Below are 27,046 nucleotides of genomic sequence, written 5' to 3'. Positions count from 1 at the left end.
GAGGAGATATGTTAATGGTTAACAGCTTCTAGAGGAGATATGTTAATGGTTAACAGCTTCTAGAGGAGATATGTTAACAGCTTCTAGATATGAGATATGTTAATGGTTAACAGCTTCTAGAGGAGATATGTTAATGGTTAACAGCTTCTAGAGGAGGTATGTTAACAGCTTCTAGAGGAGATATGTTAATGGTTAACGGCTTCTAGATGAGATATGTTAATGGTTAACAGCTTCTAGAGGAGATATGTTAATGGTTAACAGCTTCTAGAGGAGATATGTTAACAGCTTCTAGAGGAGATATGTTAACAGCTTCTAGAGGAGATATGTTAACAGCTTCTAGAGGAGATATGTTAACGGCTTCTAGAGGAGATATGTTAACGGCTTCTAGATGAGATATGTTAACGGCTTCTAGATGAGATATGTTAACGGCTTCTAGATGAGATATGTTAACGGCTTCTAGATGAGATATGTTAACGGCTTCTAGATGAGATATGTTAACGGCTTCTAGAGGAGATACGTTAACGGCTTCTAGAGGAGATACGTTAACTAGAGGAGATATGTTAACGGCTTCTAGAGGAGATATGTTAACGGCTTCTAGATGAGATATGTTAACGGCTTCTAGAGGAGATATGTTAACGGCTTCTAGAGGAGATATGTTAACGGCTTCTAGAGGAGATATGTTAACGGCTTCTAGAGGAGATATGTTAACGGCTTCTAGAGGAGATATGTTAACGGCTTCTAGAGGAGATATGTTAACGGCTTCTAGAGGAGATATGTTAACGGCTTCTAGATGAGATATGTTAACGGCTTCTAGAGGAGATATGTTAACGGCTTCTAGAGGAGATATGTTAACGGCTTCTAGAGGAGATATGTTAATGATAACAGCTTCTAGATGAGATGTGTTAATGGTTAACAGCTTCTAGAGGAGATATGTTAATGGTTAACAGCTTCTAGAGGAGATATGTTAATGGATAACAGCTTCTAGAGGAGATATGTTAACAGCTTCTAGATGAGATATGTTAATGGATAACAGCTTCTAGAGGAGATATGTTAATGGTTAACAGCTTCTAGAGGAGATATGTTAATGGTTAACAGCTTCTAGAGGAGATATGTTAATGGATAACAGCTTCTAGAGGAGATATGTTAACAGCTTCTAGAGGAGATATGTTAATGGTTAACAGCTTCTAGAGGAGATATGTTAATGGTTAACAGCTTCTAGAGGAGATATGTTAATGGTTAACAGCTTCTAGAGGAGATATGTTAACAGCTTCTAGAGGAGATATGTTAATGGTTAACGGCTTCTAGATGAGATATGTTAATGGTTAACAGCTTCTAGAGGAGATATGTTAATGGTTAACAGCTTCTAGAGGAGATATGTTAACAGCTTCTAGAGGAGATATGTTAATGGTTAACAGCTTCTAGAGGAGATATGTTAATGGTTAACAGCTTCTAGAGGAGATATGTTAACAGCTTCTAGAGGAGATATGTTAATGGTTAACGGCTTCTAGATGAGATATGTTAATGGTTAACAGCTTCTAGAGGAGATATGTTAATGGTTAACAGCTTCTAGAGGAGATATGTTAATGGTTAACAGCTTCTAGAGGAGATATGTTAATGGTTAACAGCTTCTAGAGGAGATATGTTAATGGTTAACAGCTTCTAGAGGAGATATGTTAATGGTTAACAGCTTCTAGAGGAGATATGTTAACAGCTTCTAGAGGAGATATGTTAACAGCTTCTAGAGGAGATATGTTAATGGTTAACGGCTTCTAGATGAGATATGTTAATGGTTAACAGCTTCTAGAGGAGATATGTTAATGGTTAACAGCTTCTAGAGGAGATATGTTAATGGTTAACAGCTTCTAGAGGAGATATGTTAACAGCCTCTAGAGGAGATATGTTAATGTTTAACGGCTTCTAGAGGAGATATGTTAATGGTTAACGGCTTCTAGATGAGATATGTTAACGGCTTCTAGATGAGATATGTTAACGGCTTCTAGAGGAGATATGTTAACGGCTTCTAGAGGAGATATGTTAATGGTTAACAGCTTCTAGAGGAGATATGTTAACAGCTTCTAGAGGAGATATGTTAATGATAACAGCTTCTAGATGAGATGTGTTAATGGTTAACAGCTTCTAGAGGAGATATGTTAACAGCTTCTAGAGGAGATATGTTAACAGCTTCTAGAGGAGATATGTTAACAGCTTCTAGAGGAGATATGTTAACAGCTTCTAGAGGAGATATGTTAACGGCTTCTAGAGGAGATATGTTAACGGCTTCTAGAGGAGATATGTTAGCAGCTTCTAGATGAGATATGTTAACAGCTTCTAGAGGAGATATGTTAATGGTTAACAGCTTCTAGAGGAGATATGTTAACGGCTTCTAGAGGAGATATGTTAACGGCTTCTAGAGGAGATATGTTAACGGCTTCTAGAGGAGATATGTTAACGGCTTCTAGAGGAGATATGTTAACGGCTTCTAGAGGAGATATGTTAACGGCTTCTAGAGGAGATATGTTAACGGCTTCTAGAGGAGATATGTTAACGGCTTCTAGATGAGATATGTTAACGGCTTCTAGATGAGTTATGTTAACGGCTTCTAGATGAGATATGTTAACGGCTTCTAGATGAGATATGTTAACGGCTTCTAGATGAGATATGTTAACGGCTTCTAGATGAGATATGTAAACGGCTTCTAGAGGAGATATGTTAACGGCTTCTAGAGGAGATATGTTAATGGTTAACAGCTTCTAGAGGAGATATGTTAACAGCTTCTAGAGGAGATATGTTAATGATAACAGCTTCTAGATGAGATGTGTTAATGGTTAACAGCTTCTAGAGGAGATATGTTAACAGCTTCTAGAGGAGATATGTTAACAGCTTCTAGAGGAGATATGTTAACAGCTTCTAGAGGAGATATGTTAATGGTTAACAGCTTCTAGAGGAGATATGTTAATGGATAACAGCTTCTAGAGGAGATATGTTAACAGCTTCTAGAGGAGATATGTTAACAGCTTCTAGATGAGATATGTTAATGGATAACAGCTTCTAGAGGAGATATGTTAATGGTTAACAGCTTCTAGAGGAGATATGTTAACAGCTTCTAGATATGAGATATGTTAATGGTTAACAGCTTCTAGAGGAGATATGTTAATGGTTAACAGCTTCTAGAGGAGATATGTTAATGGTTAACAGCTTCTAGAGGAGATATGTTAACAGCTTCTAGAGGAGATATGTTAATGGTTAACGGCTTCTAGATGAGATATGTTAATGGTTAACAGCTTCTAGAGGAGATATGTTAATGGTTAACAGCTTCTAGAGGAGATATGTTAACAGCTTCTAGAGGAGATATGTTAATGGTTAACAGCTTCTAGAGGAGATATGTTAATGGTTAACAGCTTCTAGAGGAGATATGTTAATGGTTAACGGCTTCTAGATGAGATATGTTAATGGTTAACAGCTTCTAGAGGAGATATGTTAATGGTTAACAGCTTCTAGAGGAGATATGTTAACGGCTTCTAGAGGAGATATGTTAACGGCTTCTAGAGGAGATATGTTAACAGCTTCTAGAGGAGATATGTTAATTCTAGATGAGATATGTTAACGGCTTCTAGAGGAGATATGTTAACGGCTTCTAGAGGAGATATGTTAACGGCTTCTAGAGGAGATATGTTAATGATAACAGCTTCTAGATGAGATGTGTTAATGGTTAACAGCTTCTAGAGGAGATATGTTAATGGTTAACAGCTTCTAGAGGAGATATGTTAATGGATAACAGCTTCTAGAGGAGATATGTTAACAGCTTCTAGATGAGATATGTTAATGGTTAACAGCTTCTAGAGGAGATATGTTAATGGTTAACAGCTTCTAGAGGAGATATGTTAATGGTTAACAGCTTCTAGAGGAGATATGTTAATGGATAACAGCTTCTAGAGGAGATATGTTAACAGCTTCTAGAGGAGATATGTTAATGGTTAACAGCTTCTAGAGGAGATATGTTAATGGTTAACAGCTTCTAGAGGAGATATGTTAATGGTTAACAGCTTCTAGAGGAGATATGTTAACAGCTTCTAGAGGAGATATGTTAATGGTTAACGGCTTCTAGATGAGATATGTTAATGGTTAACAGCTTCTAGAGGAGATATGTTAATGGTTAACAGCTTCTAGAGGAGATATGTTAACAGCTTCTAGAGGAGATATGTTAATGGTTAACAGCTTCTAGAGGAGATATGTTAATGGTTAACAGCTTCTAGAGGAGATATGTTAACAGCTTCTAGAGGAGATATGTTAATGGTTAACGGCTTCTAGATGAGATATGTTAATGGTTAACAGCTTCTAGAGGAGATATGTTAATGGTTAACAGCTTCTAGAGGAGATATGTTAATGGTTAACAGCTTCTAGAGGAGATATGTTAATGGTTAACAGCTTCTAGAGGAGATATGTTAATGGTTAACAGCTTCTAGAGGAGATATGTTAATGGTTAACAGCTTCTAGAGGAGATATGTTAACAGCTTCTAGAGGAGATATGTTAACAGCTTCTAGAGGAGATATGTTAATGGTTAACGGCTTCTAGATGAGATATGTTAATGGTTAACAGCTTCTAGAGGAGATATGTTAATGGTTAACAGCTTCTAGAGGAGATATGTTAATGGTTAACAGCTTCTAGAGGAGATATGTTAACAGCCTCTAGAGGAGATATGTTAATGTTTAACGGCTTCTAGAGGAGATATGTTAATGGTTAACGGCTTCTAGATGAGATATGTTAACGGCTTCTAGATGAGATATGTTAACGGCTTCTAGAGGAGATATGTTAACGGCTTCTAGAGGAGATATGTTAATGGTTAACAGCTTCTAGAGGAGATATGTTAACAGCTTCTAGAGGAGATATGTTAATGATAACAGCTTCTAGATGAGATGTGTTAATGGTTAACAGCTTCTAGAGGAGATATGTTAACAGCTTCTAGAGGAGATATGTTAACAGCTTCTAGAGGAGATATGTTAACAGCTTCTAGAGGAGATATGTTAACAGCTTCTAGAGGAGATATGTTAACGGCTTCTAGAGGAGATATGTTAACGGCTTCTAGAGGAGATATGTTAGCAGCTTCTAGATGAGATATGTTAACAGCTTCTAGAGGAGATATGTTAATGGTTAACAGCTTCTAGAGGAGATATGTTAACGGCTTCTAGAGGAGATATGTTAACGGCTTCTAGAGGAGATATGTTAACGGCTTCTAGAGGAGATATGTTAACGGCTTCTAGAGGAGATATGTTAACGGCTTCTAGAGGAGATATGTTAACGGCTTCTAGAGGAGATATGTTAACGGCTTCTAGAGGAGATATGTTAACGGCTTCTAGATGAGATATGTTAACGGCTTCTAGATGAGATATGTTAACGGCTTCTAGATGAGATATGTTAATGGCTTCTAGATGAGATATGTTAACGGCTTCTAGATGAGATATGTTAACGGCTTCTAGATGAGATATGTAAACGGCTTCTAGAGGAGATATGTTAACGGCTTCTAGAGGAGATATGTTAATGGTTAACAGCTTCTAGAGGAGATATGTTAACAGCTTCTAGAGGAGATATGTTAATGATAACAGCTTCTAGATGAGATGTGTTAATGGTTAACAGCTTCTAGAGGAGATATGTTAATGGTTAACAGCTTCTAGAGGAGATATGTTAATGGATAACAGCTTCTAGAGGAGATATGTTAACAGCTTCTAGAGGAGATATGTTAATGGTTAACAGCTTCTAGAGGAGATATGTTAATGGATAACAGCTTCTAGAGGAGATATGTTAACAGCTTCTAGAGGAGATATGTTAACAGCTTCTAGATGAGATATGTTAATGGTTAACAGCTTCTAGAGGAGATATGTTAATGGTTAACAGCTTCTAGAGGAGATATGTTAACAGCTTCTAGATATGAGATATGTTAATGGTTAACAGCTTCTAGAGGAGATATGTTAATGGTTAACAGCTTCTAGAGGAGATATGTTAATGGTTAACAGCTTCTAGAGGAGATATGTTAACAGCTTCTAGAGGAGATATGTTAATGGTTAACAGCTTCTAGATGAGATATGTTAATGGTTAACAGCTTCTAGAGGAGATATGTTAATGGTTAACAGCTTCTAGAGGAGATATGTTAACAGCTTCTAGAGGAGATATGTTAATGGTTAACAGCTTCTAGAGGAGATATGTTAATGGTTAACAGCTTCTAGAGGAGATATGTTAATGGTTAACAGCTTCTAGAGGAGATATGTTAACAGCTTCTAGAGGAGATATGTTAATGGTTAACGGCTTCTAGATGAGATATGTTAATGGTTAACAGCTTCTAGAGGAGATATGTTAATGGTTAACAGCTTCTAGAGGAGATATGTTAATGGTTAACAGCTTCTAGAGGAGATATGTTAATGGTTAACAGCTTCTAGAGGAGATATGTTAATGGTTAACAGCTTCTAGAGGAGATATGTTAATGGTTAACAGCTTCTAGAGGAGATATGTTAATGGTTAACAGCTTCTAGAGGAGATATGTTAACAGCTTCTAGAGGAGATATGTTAACAGCTTCTAGAGGAGATATGTTAACAGCTTCTAGAGGAGATATGTTAATGGTTAACGGCTTCTAGATGAGATATGTTAATGGTTAACAGCTTCTAGAGGAGATATGTTAATGGTTAACAGCTTCTAGAGGAGATATGTTAATGGTTAACAGCTTCTAGAGGAGATATGTTAATGGTTAACAGCTTCTAGAGGAGATATGTTAATGGTTAACAGCTTCTAGAGGAGATATGTTAATGGTTAACAGCTTCTAGAGGAGATATGTTAACAGCTTCTAGAGGAGATATGTTAACAGCTTCTAGAGGAGATATGTTAATGGTTAACGGCTTCTAGATGAGATATGTTAATGGTTAACAGCTTCTAGAGGAGATATGTTAATGGTTAACAGCTTCTAGAGGAGATATGTTAATGGTTAACAGCTTCTAGAGGAGATATGTTAATGGTTAACAGCTTCTAGATGAGATATGTTAACGGCTTCTAGATGAGATATGTTAACGGCTTCTAGAGGAGATATGTTAACGGCTTCTAGAGGAGATATGTTAATGGTTAACAGCTTCTAGAGGAGATATGTTAACAGCTTCTAGAGGAGATATGTTAATGATAACAGCTTCTAGATGAGATGTGTTAATGGTTAACAGCTTCTAGAGGAGATATGTTAACAGCTTCTAGAGGAGATATGTTAACAGCTTCTAGAGGAGATATGTTAACAGCTTCTAGAGGAGATATGTTAACGGCTTCTAGAGGAGATATGTTAACGGCTTCTAGAGGAGATATGTTAGCAGCTTCTAGATGAGATATGTTAACAGCTTCTAGAGGAGATATGTTAATGGTTAACAGCTTCTAGAGGAGATATGTTAACGGCTTCTAGAGGAGATATGTTAACGGCTTCTAGAGGAGATATGTTAACGGCTTCTAGAGGAGATATGTTAACGGCTTCTAGAGGAGATATGTTAACGGCTTCTAGAGGAGATATGTTAACGGCTTCTAGAGGAGATATGTTAACGGCTTCTAGAGGAGATATGTTAACGGCTTCTAGATGAGATATGTTAACGGCTTCTAGATGAGATATGTTAACGGCTTCTAGATGAGATATGTTAACGGCTTCTAGATGAGATATGTTAACGGCTTCTAGATGAGATATGTTAATGATAACAGCTTCTAGATGAGATGTGTTAATGGTTAACAGCTTCTAGAGGAGATATGTTAATGGTTAACAGCTTCTAGAGGAGATATGTTAACAGCTTCTAGAGGAGATATGTTAATGATAACAGCTTCTAGATGAGATGTGTTAATGGTTAACAGCTTCTAGAGGAGATATGTTAACAGCTTCTAGAGGAGATATGTTAATGGTTAACAGCTTCTAGAGGAGATATGTTAATGGATAACAGCTTCTAGAGGAGATATGTTAACAGCTTCTAGAGGAGATATGTTAACAGCTTCTAGATGAGATATGTTAATGGATAACAGCTTCTAGAGGAGATATGTTAACAGCTTCTAGATATGAGATATGTTAATGGTTAACAGCTTCTAGAGGAGATATGTTAATGGTTAACAGCTTCTAGAGGAGATATGTTAATGGATAACAGCTTCTAGAGGAGATATGTTAACAGCTTCTAGAGGAGATATGTTAATGGTTAACAGCTTCTAGAGGAGATATGTTAATGGTTAACAGCTTCTAGAGGAGATATGTTAACAGCTTCTAGAGGAGATATGTTAATGGTTAACAGCTTCTAGAGGAGATATGTTAATGGTTAACAGCTTCTAGAGGAGATATGTTAATGGTTAACAGCTTCTAGAGGAGATATGTTAACAGCTTCTAGAGGAGATATGTTAATGGTTAACGGCTTCTAGATGAGATATGTTAACGGCTTCTAGATGAGATATGTTAACGGCTTCTAGAGGAGATATGTTAACGGCTTCTAGAGGAGATATGTTAATGGTTAACAGCTTCTAGAGGAGATATGTTAACAGCTTCTAGAGGAGATATGTTAATGATAACAGCTTCTAGATGAGATGTGTTAATGGTTAACAGCTTCTAGAGGAGATATGTTAACAGCTTCTAGAGGAGATATGTTAACAGCTTCTAGAGGAGATATGTTAACAGCTTCTAGAGGAGATATGTTAACAGCTTCTAGAGGAGATATGTTAACGGCTTCTAGAGGAGATATGTTAACGGCTTCTAGAGGAGATATGTTAGCAGCTTCTAGATGAGATATGTTAACAGCTTCTAGAGGAGATATGTTAATGGTTAACAGCTTCTAGAGGAGATATGTTAACGGCTTCTAGAGGAGATATGTTAACGGCTTCTAGAGGAGATATGTTAACGGCTTCTAGAGGAGATATGTTAACGGCTTCTAGAGGAGATATGTTAACGGCTTCTAGAGGAGATATGTTAACGGCTTCTAGAGGAGATATGTTAACGGCTTCTAGAGGAGATATGTTAACGGCTTCTAGAGGAGATATGTTAACGGCTTCTAGATGAGATATGTTAACGGCTTCTAGATGAGATATGTTAACGGCTTCTAGATGAGATATGTTAACGGCTTCTAGATGAGATATGTTAACGGCTTCTAGATGAGATATGTTAACGGCTTCTAGATGAGATATGTTAACGGCTTCTAGAGGAGATATGTTAACGGCTTCTAGAGGAGATATGTTAATGGTTAACAGCTTCTAGAGGAGATATGTTAACAGCTTCTAGAGGAGATATGTTAATGATAACAGCTTCTAGATGAGATGTGTTAATGGTTAACAGCTTCTAGAGGAGATATGTTAACAGCTTCTAGAGGAGATATGTTAACAGCTTCTAGATGAGATATGTTAATGGGTAACAGCTTCTAGAGGAGATATGTTAATGGTTAACAGCTTCTAGAGGAGATATGTTAACAGCTTCTAGATATGAGATATGTTAATGGTTAACAGCTTCTAGAGGAGATATGTTAATGGTTAACAGCTTCTAGAGGAGATATGTTAATGGATAACAGCTTCTAGAGGAGATATGTTAACAGCTTCTAGAGGAGATATGTTAATGGTTAACAGCTTCTAGAGGAGATATGTTAATGGTTAACAGCTTCTAGAGGAGATATGTTAATGGTTAACAGCTTCTAGAGGAGATATGTTAATGGTTAACAGCTTCTAGAGGAGATATGTTAATGGTTAACGGCTTCTAGATGAGATATGTTAATGGTTAACAGCTTCTAGAGGAGATATGTTAATGGTTAACAGCTTCTAGAGGAGATATGTTAATGGTTAACAGCTTCTAGAGGAGATATGTTAATGGTTAACAGCTTCTAGAGGAGATATGTTAACAGCTTCTAGAGGAGATATGTTAATGGTTAACGGCTTCTAGATGAGATATGTTAATGGTTAACAGCTTCTAGAGGAGATATGTTAATGGTTAACAGCTTCTAGAGGAGATATGTTAATGGTTAACAGCTTCTAGAGGAGATATGTTAATGGTTAACAGCTTCTAGAGGAGATATGTTAATGGTTAACAGCTTCTAGAGGAGATATGTTAATGGTTAACAGCTTCTAGAGGAGATATGTTAATGGTTAACAGCTTCTAGAGGAGATATGTTAACAGCTTCTAGAGGAGATATGTTAACAGCTTCTAGAGGAGATATGTTAACAGCTTCTAGAGGAGATATGTTAACAGCTTCTAGAGGAGATATGTTAACGGCTTCTAGAGGAGATATGTTAACGGCTTCTAGAGGAGATATGTTAATGGTTAACGGCTTCTAGATGAGATATGTTAATGGTTAACAGCTTCTAGAGGAGATATGTTAATGGTTAACAGCTTCTAGAGGAGATATGTTAATGGTTAACAGCTTCTAGAGGAGATATGTTAATGGTTAACAGCTTCTAGAGGAGATATGTTAATGGTTAACAGCTTCTAGAGGAGATATGTTAATGGTTAACAGCTTCTAGAGGAGATATGTTAATGGTTAACAGCTTCTAGAGGAGATATGTTAACAGCTTCTAGAGGAGATATGTTAACAGCTTCTAGAGGAGATATGTTAATGGTTAACGGCTTCTAGATGAGATATGTTAATGGTTAACAGCTTCTAGAGGAGATATGTTAATGGTTAACAGCTTCTAGAGGAGATATGTTAATGGTTAACAGCTTCTAGAGGAGATATGTTAACAGCCTCTAGAGGAGATATGTTAATGTTTAACGGCTTCTAGAGGAGATATGTTAATGGTTAACGGCTTCTAGATGAGATATGTTAACGGCTTCTAGATGAGATATGTTAACGGCTTCTAGAGGAGATATGTTAACGGCTTCTAGAGGAGATATGTTAGCAGCTTCTAGATGAGATATGTTAATGGTTAACAGCTTCTAGAGGAGATATGTTAACGGCTTCTAGAGGAGATATGTTAACGGCTTCTAGAGGAGATATGTTAACGGCTTCTAGAGGAGATATGTTAACGGCTTCTAGAGGAGATATGTTAACGGCTTCTAGAGGAGATATGTTAACGGCTTCTAGAGGAGATATGTTAACGGCTTCTAGAGGAGATATGTTAACGGCTTCTAGATGGGATATGTTAACGGCTTCTAGATGAGATATGTTAACGGCTTCTAGATGAGATATGTTAACGGCTTCTAGATGAGATATGTTAACGGCTTCTAGATGAGATATGTTAACGGCTTCTAGATGAGATATGTTAACGGCTTCTAGAGGAGATATGTTAATGGTTAACAGCTTCTAGAGGAGATATGTTAACAGCTTCTAGAGGAGATATGTTAACAGCTTCTAGAGGAGATATGTTAATGATAACAGCTTCTAGATGAGATGTGTTAATGGTTAACAGCTTCTAGAGGAGATATGTTAATGGTTAACAGCTTCTAGAGGAGATATGTTAATGGTTAACAGCTTCTAGAGGAGATATGTTAATGGTTAACAGCTTCTAGAGGAGATATGTTAATGGTTAACAGCTTCTAGAGGAGATATGTTAATGGTTAACAGCTTCTAGAGGAGATATGTTAATGGTTAACAGCTTCTAGAGGAGATATGTTAACAGCTTCTAGAGGAGATATGTTAACAGCTTCTAGAGGAGATATGTTAACAGCTTCTAGAGGAGATATGTTAACAGCTTCTAGAGGAGATATGTTAACAGCTTCTAGAGGAGATATGTTAACAGCTTCTAGAGGAGATATGTTAATGGTTAACGGCTTCTAGAGGAGATATGTTAATGGTTAACGGCTTCTAGATGAGATATGTTAATGGTTAACGGCTTCTAGATGAGATATGTTAATGGTTAACGGCTTCTAGAGGAGATATGTTAATGGTTAACAGCTTCTAGAGGAGATATGTTAATGGTACTTAGAGGAGTAAAAATAAATGTTTTGTCATACCCGTGGTATACGGTCTGATATACCATGGCTGTCAGCCAATCAGCATTCAGGGCTCGACCCACCCAGTTTATAATAGCAATTAGGCACCCTGGAGGTTTGTGGTACGTTAGTATTTATTTAACCTTTATTGAACTAGGCAAGTCAGTTTAAGAACAAATTCTTATTTACAATGACGGCCTACACCGGCCTAACCTGGACGACGCTGAGCCAATTGTGCGCCACCCTATGGGACTCCCAATCACGACCATTTGTGGTACAGCCTGGAATCGAACCAGGGCGTCTGTAGTGACGCCTCAAGCATTGAGATTCAGTGCCTTTGACCGCTGTGCCACTCAGGAGCCCAAAGGTGCTATATGGCCAATATACCATGGCTAATGGCTGTATCCAGGCACTCCACGTTGCGTCGTGCGTAAGAATAGTCCTTAGGCTTGGTATATTGGCCATATACCACACCTCCTCGGGGCTTATTGCTTAAGTAACACTACAGTCTTTGTTTGTTGTCTAATGTCCCAGTCAGTGTCAGAGAGCTGCAGGTAGAATCCCCTGTCCTTCCAGCTGCATGTGGCTGCAGTGCATTATGTTCTCCTATCTCTCCTCTTCTCTCCGTTTCATCCCTCTCTTCATCCCTCTGTTTATTAGGTGTTGCCTGTGGGCTCAGATCAGGCTCAGGCTGGCCCCCCTCCTCCCTCAGACCACATGGCACCCTTCCCAGGACCCTGTCTAACTCAGGTGCCTTTCCCTCTTTCTCCTGACTGCCATTTTGATCCTCCATCATCCCTCTATCTGCACCCCCTCTCTCTCTCTTTCTCTCCTAAGTGATGTTAAGATCCCTCCATCATCCCTCTATCTGCACCCCTCTCTCTCTCTTTCTCTCCTAAGTGATGTTAAGATCCCTCCATCATCCCTCTATCTGCACCCTCTCTCTTTCTCTCCTAAGTGATGTTAAGATCCCTCCATCATCCCTCTATCTGCACCCCCCCTCTCTCTTTCTCTCCTAAGTGATGTTAAGATCCCTCCATCATCCCTCTATCTGCACCCCCCCTCCCTCTTTCTCTCCTAAGTGATGTTAAGATCCCTCCATCATCCCTCTATCTGCACCCTCTCTCTTTCTCTCCTAAGTGATGTTAAGATCCCTCCATCATCCCTCTATCTGCACCCCCTCTCTCTCTCTTTCTCTCCTAAGTGATGTTAAGATCCCTCCATCATCCCTCTATCTGCACCCCCTCTCTCTCTCTTTCTCGCCTAAGTGATATTAAGATCCCTCTATCTGCACCCCCTCTCTCCTAAGTGATGTTAAGATCCCTCCATCAGTACCCCCCCCCTCTCTCTCTCTTTCATCCCTCCATCTCCCTCCTCCCATCATTTGTCTCCTGTGTAAAAACTAGCGACGCATGAAGATCAGATCAGGCTCAATCTGTTCAGTGTCTGAAGAAGACATCTCTGTCTCTGGTTCTCTCTGTGTTGGCGGAGCAGCATGATGACCTGTGACTCTCATTAACCACTTCTGTTCCTCATTATCTGATTCTCTCTCTCTTGCTCTGTCGAAGTCTGTCTCTTGTCTCCCTCTTTCTCCTGCACCTCTATCCCACTCTCTTTCTTTGACTCTCTCTCTCCCTGTCTCTCCCTCTATCTCACCCGCTCATCTTTCTCCCTCTTTCCTCTTTCTGTCCTTCTCCTTCCTCTCTCTCTCCCTGTCTCCCTCTATCTCACCCGCTCCTCTCTCTCCCTCTTTCCTCTTTCTGTCCTTCTCCTTCCTCTCTCTCCTCCCACACTCTTTCTCCAGACAGACCGTTAGGGAGGCTGGGGAGATCAACATCACTCATCTTCATTTGTCATTGTGGTTTTTGTCAGCACAATATTTTAATAGTTTTCTTCCACGAAGAAAGAGAAGACTCGCCACAAGCAAAATATTACATCCAGACAAGAGTTTTTCTCTCCCACAGCGCATTCTTTCTTAAACTAAATCAACTAGGGAATAACTAGGAAAGACGAGAAGACAGGCTCCCTCAGGCTAGTGGAGATTACAGTTTGGTTTATACCCAGTCAGACAGTGTTGTCCACAGAACGTTCAAATCTAAAAATAGAACAAACCAGAGCATTGTTATTGGTGAGGAAGAGGGGTTCATTATGTTCTTTCATCTGTAAGAATTATGTGTAATTTTCCGTTCAAAGCTCTGCTCTGGTCTGAGGTGATTTGATCTTGAGAAAGCGACTGCATCTGCCTCCTGTGGCTCTAATGGTTCTGATGTGAAATTCTTTAAAGGGATATTTGTAACATTTTCAGCTCCATATTCATCATTTCCAGCACCACCCCAACATCAACATATGTGAAAATGTCACGTTTCTATTTTTTGTAGTAAAAAAAAGATTGAGGAAGTGAAATGTTTCCAGTGACATCATCGGTGTGCATCGTGATTTTAACCAATTATGAGGAAGTATTGCCAATTTCCAATTAATTGTGTACTAATTGGAAACTATCTTTCTGACTACAGAAATGTGCAATTTTGGGGTGGTGCTGGAGATGAGGGATATGAAGTTGAGAAAGGGGTGTTGCTGGAGTTGAGGAATATGAAGTTGAGAAAGGGGTGGTGCTGGAGATGAGGGATATGAAGTTGAGAAAGGGGTGGTGCTGGAGATGAGGAATATGAAGTTGAGAAAGGGGTGGTGCTGGAGATGAGGAATATGAAGTTGAGAAAGGGGTGTTGCTGGAGATGAGGGATGAGAAAGGGGTGTTGCTGGAGATGAGGAATATGAAGTTGAGAAAGGGGTGGTGCTGGAGATGAGGAATATGAAGTTGAGAAAGGGGTGGTGCTGGAGATGAGGAATATGAAGTTGAGAAAGGGGTGGTGCTGGAGATGAGGGATATGAAGTTGAGAAAGGGGTGGTGCTGGAGATGAGGGATATGAAGTTGAGAAAGGGGTGGTGCTGGAGATGAGGAATATGAAGTTGAGAAAGGGGTGTTGCTGGAGATGAGGGATATGAAGTTGAGAAAGGGGGAAATGTCCTTTTAATATATTGATTTTGAACGTCACCTGGATACCTTGGCTTGAAGACAGTCTTTGACTAAATTAAACCCAATCAAGGATTTTACCTAAATCTTTCATATTTTATGGAAAAATGAAAGCTAAACGTTTGCTGTGATTCATAACATTTTGCTAGATGAAATTCAACAGTAATTCATGTCTAGAGACCAATTAGTTTGTGGGTTCTGAGCGTATGAGGATGTGTTGCCGTCTGTTTGATTCTGGTCTATAACGGCTTGTTGTTTGCCCACTAGTCCCAGCAGCCTCTGGAAGACCTGGATGCCCAGCTGAGGAGGGCCCTGAGTCCAGAGACGGTCAGCTGTGTCACCACACAGGTACCATAACCACACACACACACGCCCCCTTCAGGACGAATGACAATGTATTTATTACTTGTTGAAATGTCACATTTAGTTGTATGTTTTTGACCTTTGAAAAAGTATATGAATACTATTTCTTCTAATCTGTATTTTGTAGTTTTGTAGCCGTTATTAGTCTGCTCTGTCTCATACTGCCATCACTGTCCTGCTCCTGTACAGCTCATGTGGTGGTATGTGGAATGTTTGTTGGTGTGACTCTAGACAGGACAGTCACACTGTGTTCTCCCCCTGTACCATAGTCCTCCCTCACTGGGATGCCTGCAGGTGGCCAGCCAGGTGTGTACTTCAACATCTATCCGTACTCCCATTTTGAAATGGTCGTGCTACCTGTTAGTGTGTTGTCCTTTTCTTTTGGGATGTTTTGCCGACTGTTGCATTGTAACGTGATGATGTCTCATTGGTTGTTTCAGTGCCTTTCTCTCTGGAAGGGGAACCAATCATGTCGCCTATTGCTGGAGGATTCCAAATGGGACGATTCCAGGTATGGAATTCTAGCTGTACCTTTCCAGCTCTATTTACCTGATTGGAATATTCCAGCACTGTCTGTCTGGTGGTCAGAGTCTGCAGTCTCTATGTTCTTCATCCATCTCTCTTCAGAATAGTTTTCTATGATTATAGTGATGGTCCTTATGCCTGATGTGGGCCTTTAAATTCTGTCTTTTCATAATCTCTCTCCATCACTTGTCCCCCTCCCCAGGTCTCTGTGGCTGCAGACCAGGGTCCCCACAAAATCGAGGGAGGGAGCCCCACAAAATCCTCCTCCACCTCCTCTTCCTCCTCCTCTTTCTCCAGCCCGGAGAACACACTGCACAATGTCTCCTCCCCTCTCCACGGAGGTAAGACTGGTGGGGGAGATGTTGTGGACGGCCTGCCCTCCCTCCCCCACCGGACCGCCTCCCCTCAGCCCACCACCATTGGCCGCTTCCAGGTCACCACCAACGCACCGGATGCCAGGGTGGGCCGCTTCTCTGTGAGCCGAGCCCAGGATGAGGCAGCCGAGGCTGGGTTGGAGCAAACACCCGCTTCCCAGGCTAACGGGCCTAGTATTGATCCTGGCTCGGCCACCATGCTCCTCAGCCCAGAGGACAAACAGAGCTCCCTGCCCAGCCTCAACAACTCCTACATGAGCTCTGATAACGACTCTGAGTTTGAGGACGAGGACTTGAAGAGGGAGGTCAACCGGTTACGGGAAAAGTAGGTTTACCCTGTTTCTCGCTCTTCTCTTCTGCTTTAGTGGGTTTATCCTGTTTCTCTCTCCTCCCTTCTGCTTTAGTGGGTTTACCCTGTTTCTCTCTCCTCCCTTCTGCTTTAGTGGGTTTACCCTGTTTCTCTCTCCTCTCTTCTGCTTTAGTGGGTTTACCCTGTTTCTCTCTCCTCTCTTCTGCTTTAGTGGGTTTACCCTGTTTCTCTCTCTTCTGCTTTAGTGGGTTTACCCTGTTTCTCTCTCTTCTGCTTTAGTGGGTTTACCCTGTTTCTCTCTCTTCTGCTTTAGTGGGTTTACCCTGTTTCTCTCTCTTCTGCTTTAGTGGGTTTACCCTGTTTCTCTCTCCTCCCTTCTGCTTTAGTGGGTTTACCCTGTTTCTCTCTCTTCTGCTTTAGTGGGTTTACCCTGTTTCTCTCTCCTCTCTTCTGCTTTAGTGGGTTTACCCTGTTTCTCTCTCCTCTCTTCTGCTTTAGTGGGTTTACCCTGTTTCTCTCTCTTCTGCTTTAGTGGGTTTACCCTGTTTCTCTCTCCTCTCTTCTGCTTTAGTGGGTTTACCCTGTTTCTCTCTCCTCTCTTCTGCTTTAGTGGGTTTACCCTGTTTCTCTCTCTTCTGCTTTAGTGGGTTTACCCTGTTTCTCTCTCTTCTGCTTTAGTGGGTTTACCCTGTTTCTCTCTCTTCTGCTTTAGTTGGTTTACCCTGTTTCTCTCTCTTCTGCTTTAGTGGGTTTACCCTGTTTCTCTCTCTTCTGCTTTAGTTGGTTTGCCCTGTTTCTCTCTCCTCTCTTCTGCTTTAGTGGGTTTACCCTGTTTCTCTCTCCTCCCTTCCGCTTTAGTGGGTTTACCCTGTTTCTCTCTCTTCTGCTTTAGTGGGTTTACCCTGTTTCTCTTCTCTTCTGCTTTAGTGGGTTTACCCTGTTTCTCTCTCCTCTCTTCTGCTTTAGTGGATTTACCCTGTTTCTCTCTCTTCTGCTTTAGTGGGTTTACCCTGTTTCTCTTCTCTTCTGCTTTAGTGGGTTTACCCTGTTTCTCTCTCCTCTCTTCTGCTTTAGTGGGTTTACCCTGTTTCTCTCTCTTCTGCTTTAGTGGGTTTACCCAGTTTCTCTCTTCTGCTTTAGTGGGTTTACCCTGTTTCTCTTCTCTTCTGCATTAGTCGGTTTACCCTGTTTCTCTCTCTTCTCTTCTGCTCGACTGACATGTTTCTGTTTTCCCTCTCCTCTCCAGGCACATGAAGGAGATCCAGGCCCTGCACACCAAGCAGAAGGATGAGATTGACTCCCTGTTCGCCAGGCTGGGCAAGGTGCCTCCAGCCGTGGTGCTCCCTCCAGCTGTAGCCCTGGCCGGTCGCAGGAGACGACCCACCAAAAGCAAGAGCAGCAAGTCCAGCCGCTGCAGCTCCTCCCAGGGCAGCAAGAGCCCCCTGCAACCAGGTACTACTAACCCCTGACCTCTGTCTGAACTGGTCCTATCAGCAAGAACCCCCTTGAAGCCCTTGACCTCAAGTGTGTTAGAGCCAGAGATGGAAAAGGAAGTGAGACACCCCACTCGCTGTTTGTTTCTGGTTCAATTGAAGTCAATTAACTTAGTAGACCAGACCCAGCTGCTATCGCATTGGTGTCTATGCTAAACGGACGGAATAAGCAATCTTCATTTATCCACCATCTTTGTTAGAGCCCACTATAGCCAGGTCCTGACCTCTAACCTGTGGTCCTCCTCAGTAGAGGGTATTGGCAGAGCCAGTGTGTTACAGTAGGGACTTTGTTACTGTACTGCACTCGCTTTCTCTTCTTCACAGGACTACTTGTGGCAAACCAGTCTTCTCTTCTCTCCTTCCTTCACTTTTAAACCATACAGTGAACTAGCTGTATTGTTTATGATGAAACCCAGCACTCTGCACCCTACCTACCTACCTACACTGTGGTTGTGGGACCTGCACCCTACCTACCTACCTACCTACCTACCTACCTACCTACCTACCTACACTATGTGTGAGAGTCACTGTGTGCGTGTCTGCACTTTTGGAGGCTGTTCCCCTGACCTGTCCTCCTCCCTCCCCTGTTCTCCTCCTCTGTGTGTATGGTGTCTGTGTGTGTCAACTTCAGGCAGCACTTTATCTGCACAGAGCGCCCCCTCAGTTTACCCACCCTACCAGGCTCTCCTCCTGGCCCCTGGGGGCCTCCCCGACCCCAACCTCCACCCTGCCTCGGGGAGCCGACCCCGGCCCCTCAAGCATCTCGGCCCCTCCAGTGAAAACCTGTGCTCTGCCTACACCAGCGAAGCTACGCTGTCCGTGCCCAGTCTCTGTGCCCCCACCCAAGGTAGGCCCCACACAGCGCCCTACTGCCTCCGTTCCATTCGTCCTTCCATCTGCCTCCAGTAGGCCTCATTTGCCTTGTCTGTTGAGGAAAAGTTCATCTTCCACCACCACCCCTCCCCCACCCATACCATCACCCCCACCCATACCATCACCCCTCCACATACCACCACCCCTCCCCATACCACCACCACCCCTTCCCATACCACCATCACATAAGGATGGGAATTAGTAGTGTCCCCATCCTCCTCTGGATACCATCCCCAAAAAGTCTGTCTGTCGTAATGGTCTCTATTTGGGTGTTGCTCTGTCTTGTCCTGTCTTGTCCACTAGAGTTGGTACAGTAGAGGAATGTTTGACAGAACCATTTTGCTCTGATACAGACAGTGGCACTGGACTGTAGTGTTGGGAAGGCTTACGATTCAAATAAAATCTACATTGTCGGCGAACACTATTGCTCTGGCTCAAGACAGTGGTGCATGTTGGGTATTTCAATTGGACTGTAGATTTGGGCACCTCTGTTGTCTCAAGCTAGCCTTTCTTCCACACACTCAGTGGAAGCTCCATTACTGTCGGGATGGGGCCGCTCCTATTCCTCCCACGCTACAGGGGGTGCTATTGCTCCCAGTGCAGCTCTATCCTCTCCTCCATCCCTCTCCATTCTCTCCATCTCCCTCTCTGTTGCTCAGTGTACTTACTGTTCCATTCTTACTGTGTGTATGTGTACCTCTCTCTCTCTCCCTCTTCCTCTCTCCTCTTTCTATCTCTATTCTCTCTCTCTCTCTATCTCTCTCTCTATCTCTCTCTCCTCTTTCTATCTCTCTCTTCTCTTTCTCTCTCTCCTCTTTCTATCTCTCTCTCCTCTTTCTATCTCTCTCTCCTCTTTCTATCTCTCTTTCTACCCCCTCTCTCCCTCTCCCTCCCTCTCTCCACCCCTCCTCTCTTTCTCTCCCCCTCTCTTTTTGTACCACAGGCTGTGTTACGTTCAGCTGTGGGTCGGAGAGAGTGACCATCAAACCAGGTGGTGGCAGAAGGACCCGTTTTCTGAGTACGCCCTGCTTGGCTCTTTGTGTGTAACGCTTCTTCCTCTTCCTTTGTCTTCTTTCTCCTTCACTTCCTACTTCCTGTCATGTGATTTATCTCTTATCTTCCGATTGGGAGCCTTTTCTCCTTTCTGGCATAATTGGCCCCATTTATAGATAATTGTAGATCAATGACCACTGATGATGCATCATCACATAATTAATGGATACATGTATCTAATGGCATTCTGTACAGTCGTGGCCAAAAGTTTTGAAAATGACACAAATATTAATTTTCACAGTCTGATGCCTCAGTTTGTATGATGACAATTTGCATATACTCCAGAATGTTATGAAGAGTGATCAGATTGATTGCAATTAATTGCAAAGTCCCTCTTTGCCATGCAAATGAACTGAATCCCCCCAAAAAACATTTCCTTTGAATTTCAGCCCTGCCACAAAAGGACCAGCTGACATCATGTCAGGGATTCTCTCGTTAACACAGGTGTGAGTGTTGACGAGGACAAGGCTGGAGATCACTCTGTCATGCTGATTGAGTTTGAATAACAGACTGGAAGCTTCAAAAGGAGGGTGGTGGATTGGAATCATTGTTCTTTCTCCTTCAACCATGGTTACCTGCAAGGAAACACATGCTGTCAGCATTGCTTTGCATAAAAAGGGCTTTACAGGCAAGGATATTGCTGCCACTAAGATTGCACCTAAATCAACCATTTATCGGATCATAAAGAACTTGAAGGAGAGCGGTTCAATTGTTGTGAAGAAACCAAGGGAGTGGGCTCACTCACAATTTTGCCTAAGAACACAGCTTTGAATAAAGAATGGTACCAACACATCCTCCGAGAGCAACTTCTCCCAACCAACAGTTTGGTGACGAACAATGCCTTTTCCAGCATGATGGAGCACCTTGCCATAAGGCAAAAGTGATAACTGAGTGACGCTGGGAACAAAACGTCACTGTTTTGGGTCCATGGCCAGGAAACTCCCCAGACCTTAATCCCATTGAGAACTTGTGGTCAATCCTCAAGAGGCGGGTGGACCAACAAGACACACAAATTCTGACAAACTACAAGCATTGATTATGCAAGAATGGGCTGCCATCAGTCAGGATGTGGCCCAGAAGTTAATTGACAGCATGCCAGGGTATATTGGGGCCCAGAAGTTAATTGACAGCATGCCAGGACGGATTGGGGCCCAGAAGTTAATTGACAGCATGCCAGGATGGATTGGGGCCCAGAAGTTAATTGACAGCATGCCAGGATGGATTGGGGCCCAGAAGTTAATTGACAGCATGCCAGGATGGATTGGGGCCCAGAAGTTAATTGACAGCATGCCAGGGTGGATTGGGGCCCAGAAGTTAATTGACAGCATGCCAGGATGGATTGGGGCCCAGAAGTTAATTGACAGCATGCCAGGACGGATTGGGGCCCAGAAGTTCATTGACAGCATGCCAGGATGGATTGGGGCCCAGAAGTTAATTGACAGCATGCCAGGATGGATTGGGGCCCAGAAGTTAATTGACAGCATACCAGGGTGGATTGGGGCCCAGAAGTTAATTGACAGCATGCCAGGACGGATTGCAGAGGCCTTGAAAAAGAAGGGTCAACACTGCAAATATTGACTCTTTGCATCAACTTCATGTAATTGTCAATAAAATCCTTTGACACTTATGAAATGCTTGTAATTATACTTCAGTATTCCATAGTAACATCTGACAAAAATATCTAAAGACACTGTAGCAGCAAACTTTGTGGAAGTTAATATTTGTGTCATTCTCAAAACTTTAGGCCACGACTGTACATTCCCTTCTTCGTGCATTAAAGTCATGTATCTAGTTTATAACCACAGACAGACCATGTGGAGGCAGAGCCTTAAACATCTGACCCCGTCTATAACCCATGTTGATTATTATTATCACCTATAGCAACAATAATGTCTCCGTAAAGCAGGTTGAGCTATAAGACTGGTACAGTCTAGAACGGAGCTCTCCGACTCTGTTCCGGAGTTTTCACCCCAATCCCAGTTGGAACTAACCTGGTGCATCTTCTCAACCATCTAATTGTTAGAATCAGATGTGATTATGGTTGGAGTGAAAACCTACAGGAGAGTAGTTCTCTAGGAACAGGGCTGGAGAAAACTGTTCTAAAGTGGTGTAGATATCTATATATAATGCCAAGGTGAAATATTTGCTACTTGGTCCTCCACACTGATCCATTTCCACTATGGCCCCATACTCTCCACTCAGGTCAACATCTAATCATATTATTATCATGTCTAATGTTTCTTCATCCATCTAATAATCACTCTGATGTAAACCGTACAGGCTATACTTCTGAAGTTCTTGAATGATTGGAATGTTAATGTGGTCTGTACTACAGTACTACCCTTTAGTTATGGTCTGTACTACAGTACTACCCTTTAGTTATGATTATGGTCTGTACTACAGTACTACCCTTTAGTTATGGTCTGTACTACCCTTTAGTTATGGTCTGTACTACAGTACTACCCTTTAGTTATGGTCTGTACTACAGTACTACGCTTTAGTTATGGTCTGTACTACAGTACTACCCTTTAGTTATGGTCTGTACTACAGTACTACCCTTTAATTATGGTCTGTACTACAGTACTACCCTTTAGTTATGGTCTGTACTACAGTACTACCCTTTAGTTATGGTCTGTACTATAGTACTACCCTTTAGTTATGGTCTGTACTACAGTACTACCCTTTAGTTATGGTCTGTACTACAGTACTACCCTTTAGTTATGGTCTGTACTACAGTACTACCCTTTAGTAATAGTTATGATCTGAACTACAGTACTACCCTTTAGTATTAGTTATGGTCTGTACTATAATACTACCCTTTAGTATTAGTTATGGTCTGTACTACAGTACTACCCTTTAGTTATGGTCTGTACTACAGTACTACCCTTTAGTTATGATTATGGTCTGTACTACAGTACTACCCTTTAGTTATGGTCTGTACTACAATACCACCCTTTAGTAGTAGTTATGGTCTGTACTACAGTACTACCCTTTAGTAGTAGTTATGGTCTGGACTACAGTACTACCCTTTAGTTATGGTCTGTACTACAATACCACCCTTTAGTAGTAGTTATGGTCTGTACTACAGTACTACCCTTTAGTAGTAGTTATGGTCTGGACTACAGTACTACCCTTTAGTTATGGTCTGTACTACAGTACTACCCTTTAGTAGTAGTTATGGTCTGTACTACAGTACTACCCTTTAGTAATAGTTATGGTCTGTACTACAGTACTACCCTTTAGTTATGGTCTGAACTACAGTACTACCCTTTAGTAATAGTTATGGTCTGTACTACAGTACTACCCTTTAGTTATGGTCTGTACTACAGTACTACCCTTTAGTAATAGTTATGGTCTGAACTACAGTACTACCCTTTAGTAATAGTTATGGTCTGTACTACAGTACTACCCTTTAGTAATAGTTATGGTCTGAACTACAGTACTACCCTTTAGTAATAGTTATGGTCTGTACTACAGTACTACCCTTTAGTAATAGTTATGGTCTGTACTACAGTACTACCCTTTAGTTATGGTCTGTACTACAGTACTACCCTTTAGTTATGGTCTGTACTACAGTACTACCCTTTAGTTATGGTCTGTACTACAGTACTACCCTTTAGTATTAGTTATGGTCTGTACTACAGTACTACCCTTTAGTAATAGTTATGGTCTGAACTACAGTACTACCCTTTAGTTATGGTCTGTACTACAGTACTACCCTTTAGTATTAGTTATGGTCAGTACTACAGTACTACCCTTTAGTAATAGTGATGGTCTGTACTACAGTACTACCCTTTAGTATTAGTTATGGTCTGTACTACAGTACTACCCTTTAGTTATAGTTATGGTCTGTACTACAGTACTACCCTTTAGTTATGGTCTGTACTACAGTACTACCCTTTAGTTATGGTCTGAACTACAGTACTACCCTTTAGTTATAGTTGTGGTCTGTACCAGTACTTTTTAGTATTAGTTATGGTCTGTACTACAGTACTACCCTTTAGTTATAGTAGTACTACCCTTTAGTATTATGGTCTGTACTACAGTACTACCCTTTAGTATTAGTTATGGTCTGTACTACAGTACTACCCTTTAGTATTAGTTATGGTCTGTACTACAGTACTACCCTTTAGTTATAGTCTGTACTACAGTACTACCCTTTAGTATTAGTTATGGTCTGTACTACAGTACTACCCTTTAGTATTAGTTATGGTCTGTACTACAGTACTACCCTTTAATAATAGTTATGGTCTGAACTACAGTACTACCCTTTACAGTACTACCCTTTAGTTATGGTCTGAACTACAGTACTACCCTTTAGTATTAGTTATGGTCTGTACTACAGTACTACCCTTTAGTATTAGTTATGGTCTGTACTACAGTACTACCCTTTAGTATTAGTTATGGTCTGTACTACAGTACTACCCTTTAGTATTAGTTATGGTCTGTGGTCTACCCTTTAGTATTAGTTATGGTCTGACTAGTACTACCCTTTAGTATTAGTTATGGTCTGTACTACAGTACTACCCTTTAGTTATGGTCTGTGGTCTGTACTACAGTACTACCCTTTAGTTATGGTCTGTAGTTACCCTTTAGTTATAGTTGTGGTCTGTACTACAGTACTACCCTTTAGTATTAGTTATGGTCTGTACTACAGTACTACCCTTTAGTATTAGTTATGGTCTGTACTACAGTACTACCCTTTAGTTATGATTATGGTCTGTACTACAGTACTACCCTTTAGTTATGGTTATGGTCTGTACTACAGTACTACCCTTTAGTTATGGTCTGTAGTTAGTTATGGTCTGTACTACAGTACTACCCTTTAGTTATGGTCTGTACTACAGTACTACCCTTTAATTATGGTCTGTACTACAGTACTACCCTTTAGTTATGGTCTGTACTACAGTACTACCCTTTAGTTATGTCTGTACTATAGTTATGGTCTGTACTACAGTACTACCCTTTAGTTATGGTCTGTACTAGTACTACCCTTTAGTTATGGTCTGTACTACAGTACTACCCTTTAGTAATAGTTATGATCTGAACTACAGTACTACCCTTTAGTATTAGTTATGGTCTGTACTATAATACTACCCTTTAGTATTAGTTATGGTCTGTACTACAGTACTACCCTTTAGTTATGGTCTGTACTACCCTTTAGTTATGGTCTGTACTACAGTACTACCCTTTAGTTATGATTATGGTCTGTACTACAGTACTACCCTTTAGTTATGGTCTGTACTACAATACCACCCTTTAGTAGTAGTTATGGTCTGTACTACAGTACTACCCTTTAGTAGTAGTTATGGTCTGGACTACAGTACTACCCTTTAGTTATGGTCTGTACTACCCTTTAGTTATGGTCTGTACTACAGTACTACCCTTTAGTTATGGTCTGTACTACAGTACTACCCTTTAGTATTAGTTATGGTCTGTACTACAGTACTACCCTTTAGTATTAGTTATGGTCTGTACTACAGTACTACCCTTTAGTAATAGTTATGATCTGAACTACAGTACTACCCTTTAGTATTAGTTATGGTCTGTACTACAGTACTACCCTTTAGTTATAGTTATGGTCTGTACTACAGTACTACCCTTTAATAATAGTTATGGTCAGTACTACAGTACTACCCTTTAGTTATGGTCTGTACTACAGTACTACCCTTTAGTTATGGTCTGAACTACAGTACTACCCTTTAGTTATAGTTGTGGTCTGTACTACAGTACTACCCTTTAGTATTAGTTATGGTCTGTACTACAGTACTACCCTTTAGTTATAGTTGTGGTCTGTACTACAGTACTACCCTTTAGTATTAGTTATGGTCTGTACTACAGTACTACCCTTTAGTATTAGTTATGGTCTGTACTACAGTACTACCCTTTAGTATTAGTTATGGTCTGTACTACAGTACTACCCTTTAGTTATAGTTGTGGTCTGTACTACAGTACTACCCTTTAGTATTAGTTATGGTCTGTACTACAGTACTACCCTTTAGTATTAGTTATGGTCTGTACTACAGTACTACCCTTTAATAATAGTTATGGTCTGAACTACAGTACTACCCTTTAGTTATGGTCTGTACTACAGTACTACCCTTTAGTAATAGTTATGGTCTGTACTACAGTACTACCCTTTAGTTATGGTCTGTACTACAGTACTACCCTTTAGTTATGGTCTGTACTACAGTACTACCCTTTAGTTATGGTCTGAACTACAGTACTACCCTTTAGTATTAGTTATGGTCTGTACTACAGTACTACCCTTTAGTTATGGTCTGTACTACCCTTTAGTTATGGTCTGTACTACAGTACTACCCTTTAGTTATGGTCTGTACTACAGTACTACCCTTTAGTTATAGTTGTGGTCTGTACTACAGTACTACCCTTTAGTATTAGTTATGGTCTGTACTACAGTACTACCCTTTAGTATTAGTTATGGTCTGTACTACAGTACTACCCTTTAGTTATGATTATGGTCTGTACTACAGTACTACCCTTTAGTTATGGTCTGTACTACCCTTTAGTTATGGTCTGTACTACAGTACTACCCTTTAGTTATGGTCTGTACTACAGTACTACGCTTTAGTTATGGTCTGTACTACAGTACTACCCTTTAGTTATGGTCTGTACTACAGTACTGGTCTGTACTACAGTACTACCCTTTAGTTATGGTCTGTACTACAGTACTACCCTTTAGTTATGGTCTGTACTATAGTACTACCCTTTAGTTATGGTCTGTACTACAGTACTACCCTTTAGTTATGGTCTGTACTACAGTACTACCCTTTAGTTATGGTCTGTACTACAGTACTACCCTTTAGTAATAGTTATGATCTGAACTACAGTACTACCCTTTAGTATTAGTTATGGTCTGTACTATAATACTACCCTTTAGTATTAGTTATGGTCTGTACTACAGTACTACCCTTTAGTTATGGTCTGTACTACAGTACTACCCTTTAGTTATGATTATGGTCTGTACTACAGTACTACCCTTTAGTTATGGTCTGTACTACAATACCACCCTTTAGTAGTAGTTATGGTCTGTACTACAGTACTACCCTTTAGTAGTAGTTATGGTCTGGACTACAGTACTACCCTTTAGTTATGGTCTGTACTACAATAC

At 40.8% G+C, this 27,046-nt stretch overlaps 1 protein-coding gene across 1 annotated transcript in view; it reads left to right on the top strand.

The window, feature by feature from the left end:
- LOC115127176 (serine/threonine-protein kinase WNK1-like) overlaps positions 1-27,046 on the top strand; it is a 214,617-nt gene that overhangs the window by 177,462 nt on the left and 10,109 nt on the right. The window contains 7 exon segments of the mRNA XM_065021325.1: positions 12,553-12,642; positions 15,191-15,271; positions 15,556-15,592; positions 15,727-15,797; positions 16,014-16,510; positions 17,742-17,947; positions 18,620-18,835. Coding sequence (XP_064877397.1) covers positions 12,553-12,642; positions 15,191-15,271; positions 15,556-15,592; positions 15,727-15,797; positions 16,014-16,510; positions 17,742-17,947; positions 18,620-18,835 — 1,198 coding nt within the window.

The sequence above is a fragment of the Oncorhynchus nerka genome, linkage group LG8 (assembly GCF_034236695.1).
Source record: "Oncorhynchus nerka isolate Pitt River linkage group LG8, Oner_Uvic_2.0, whole genome shotgun sequence".
NCBI lineage: Eukaryota > Metazoa > Chordata > Actinopteri > Salmoniformes > Salmonidae > Oncorhynchus > Oncorhynchus nerka.
This window is presented reverse-complemented; position numbering and strand designations above follow the sequence as displayed.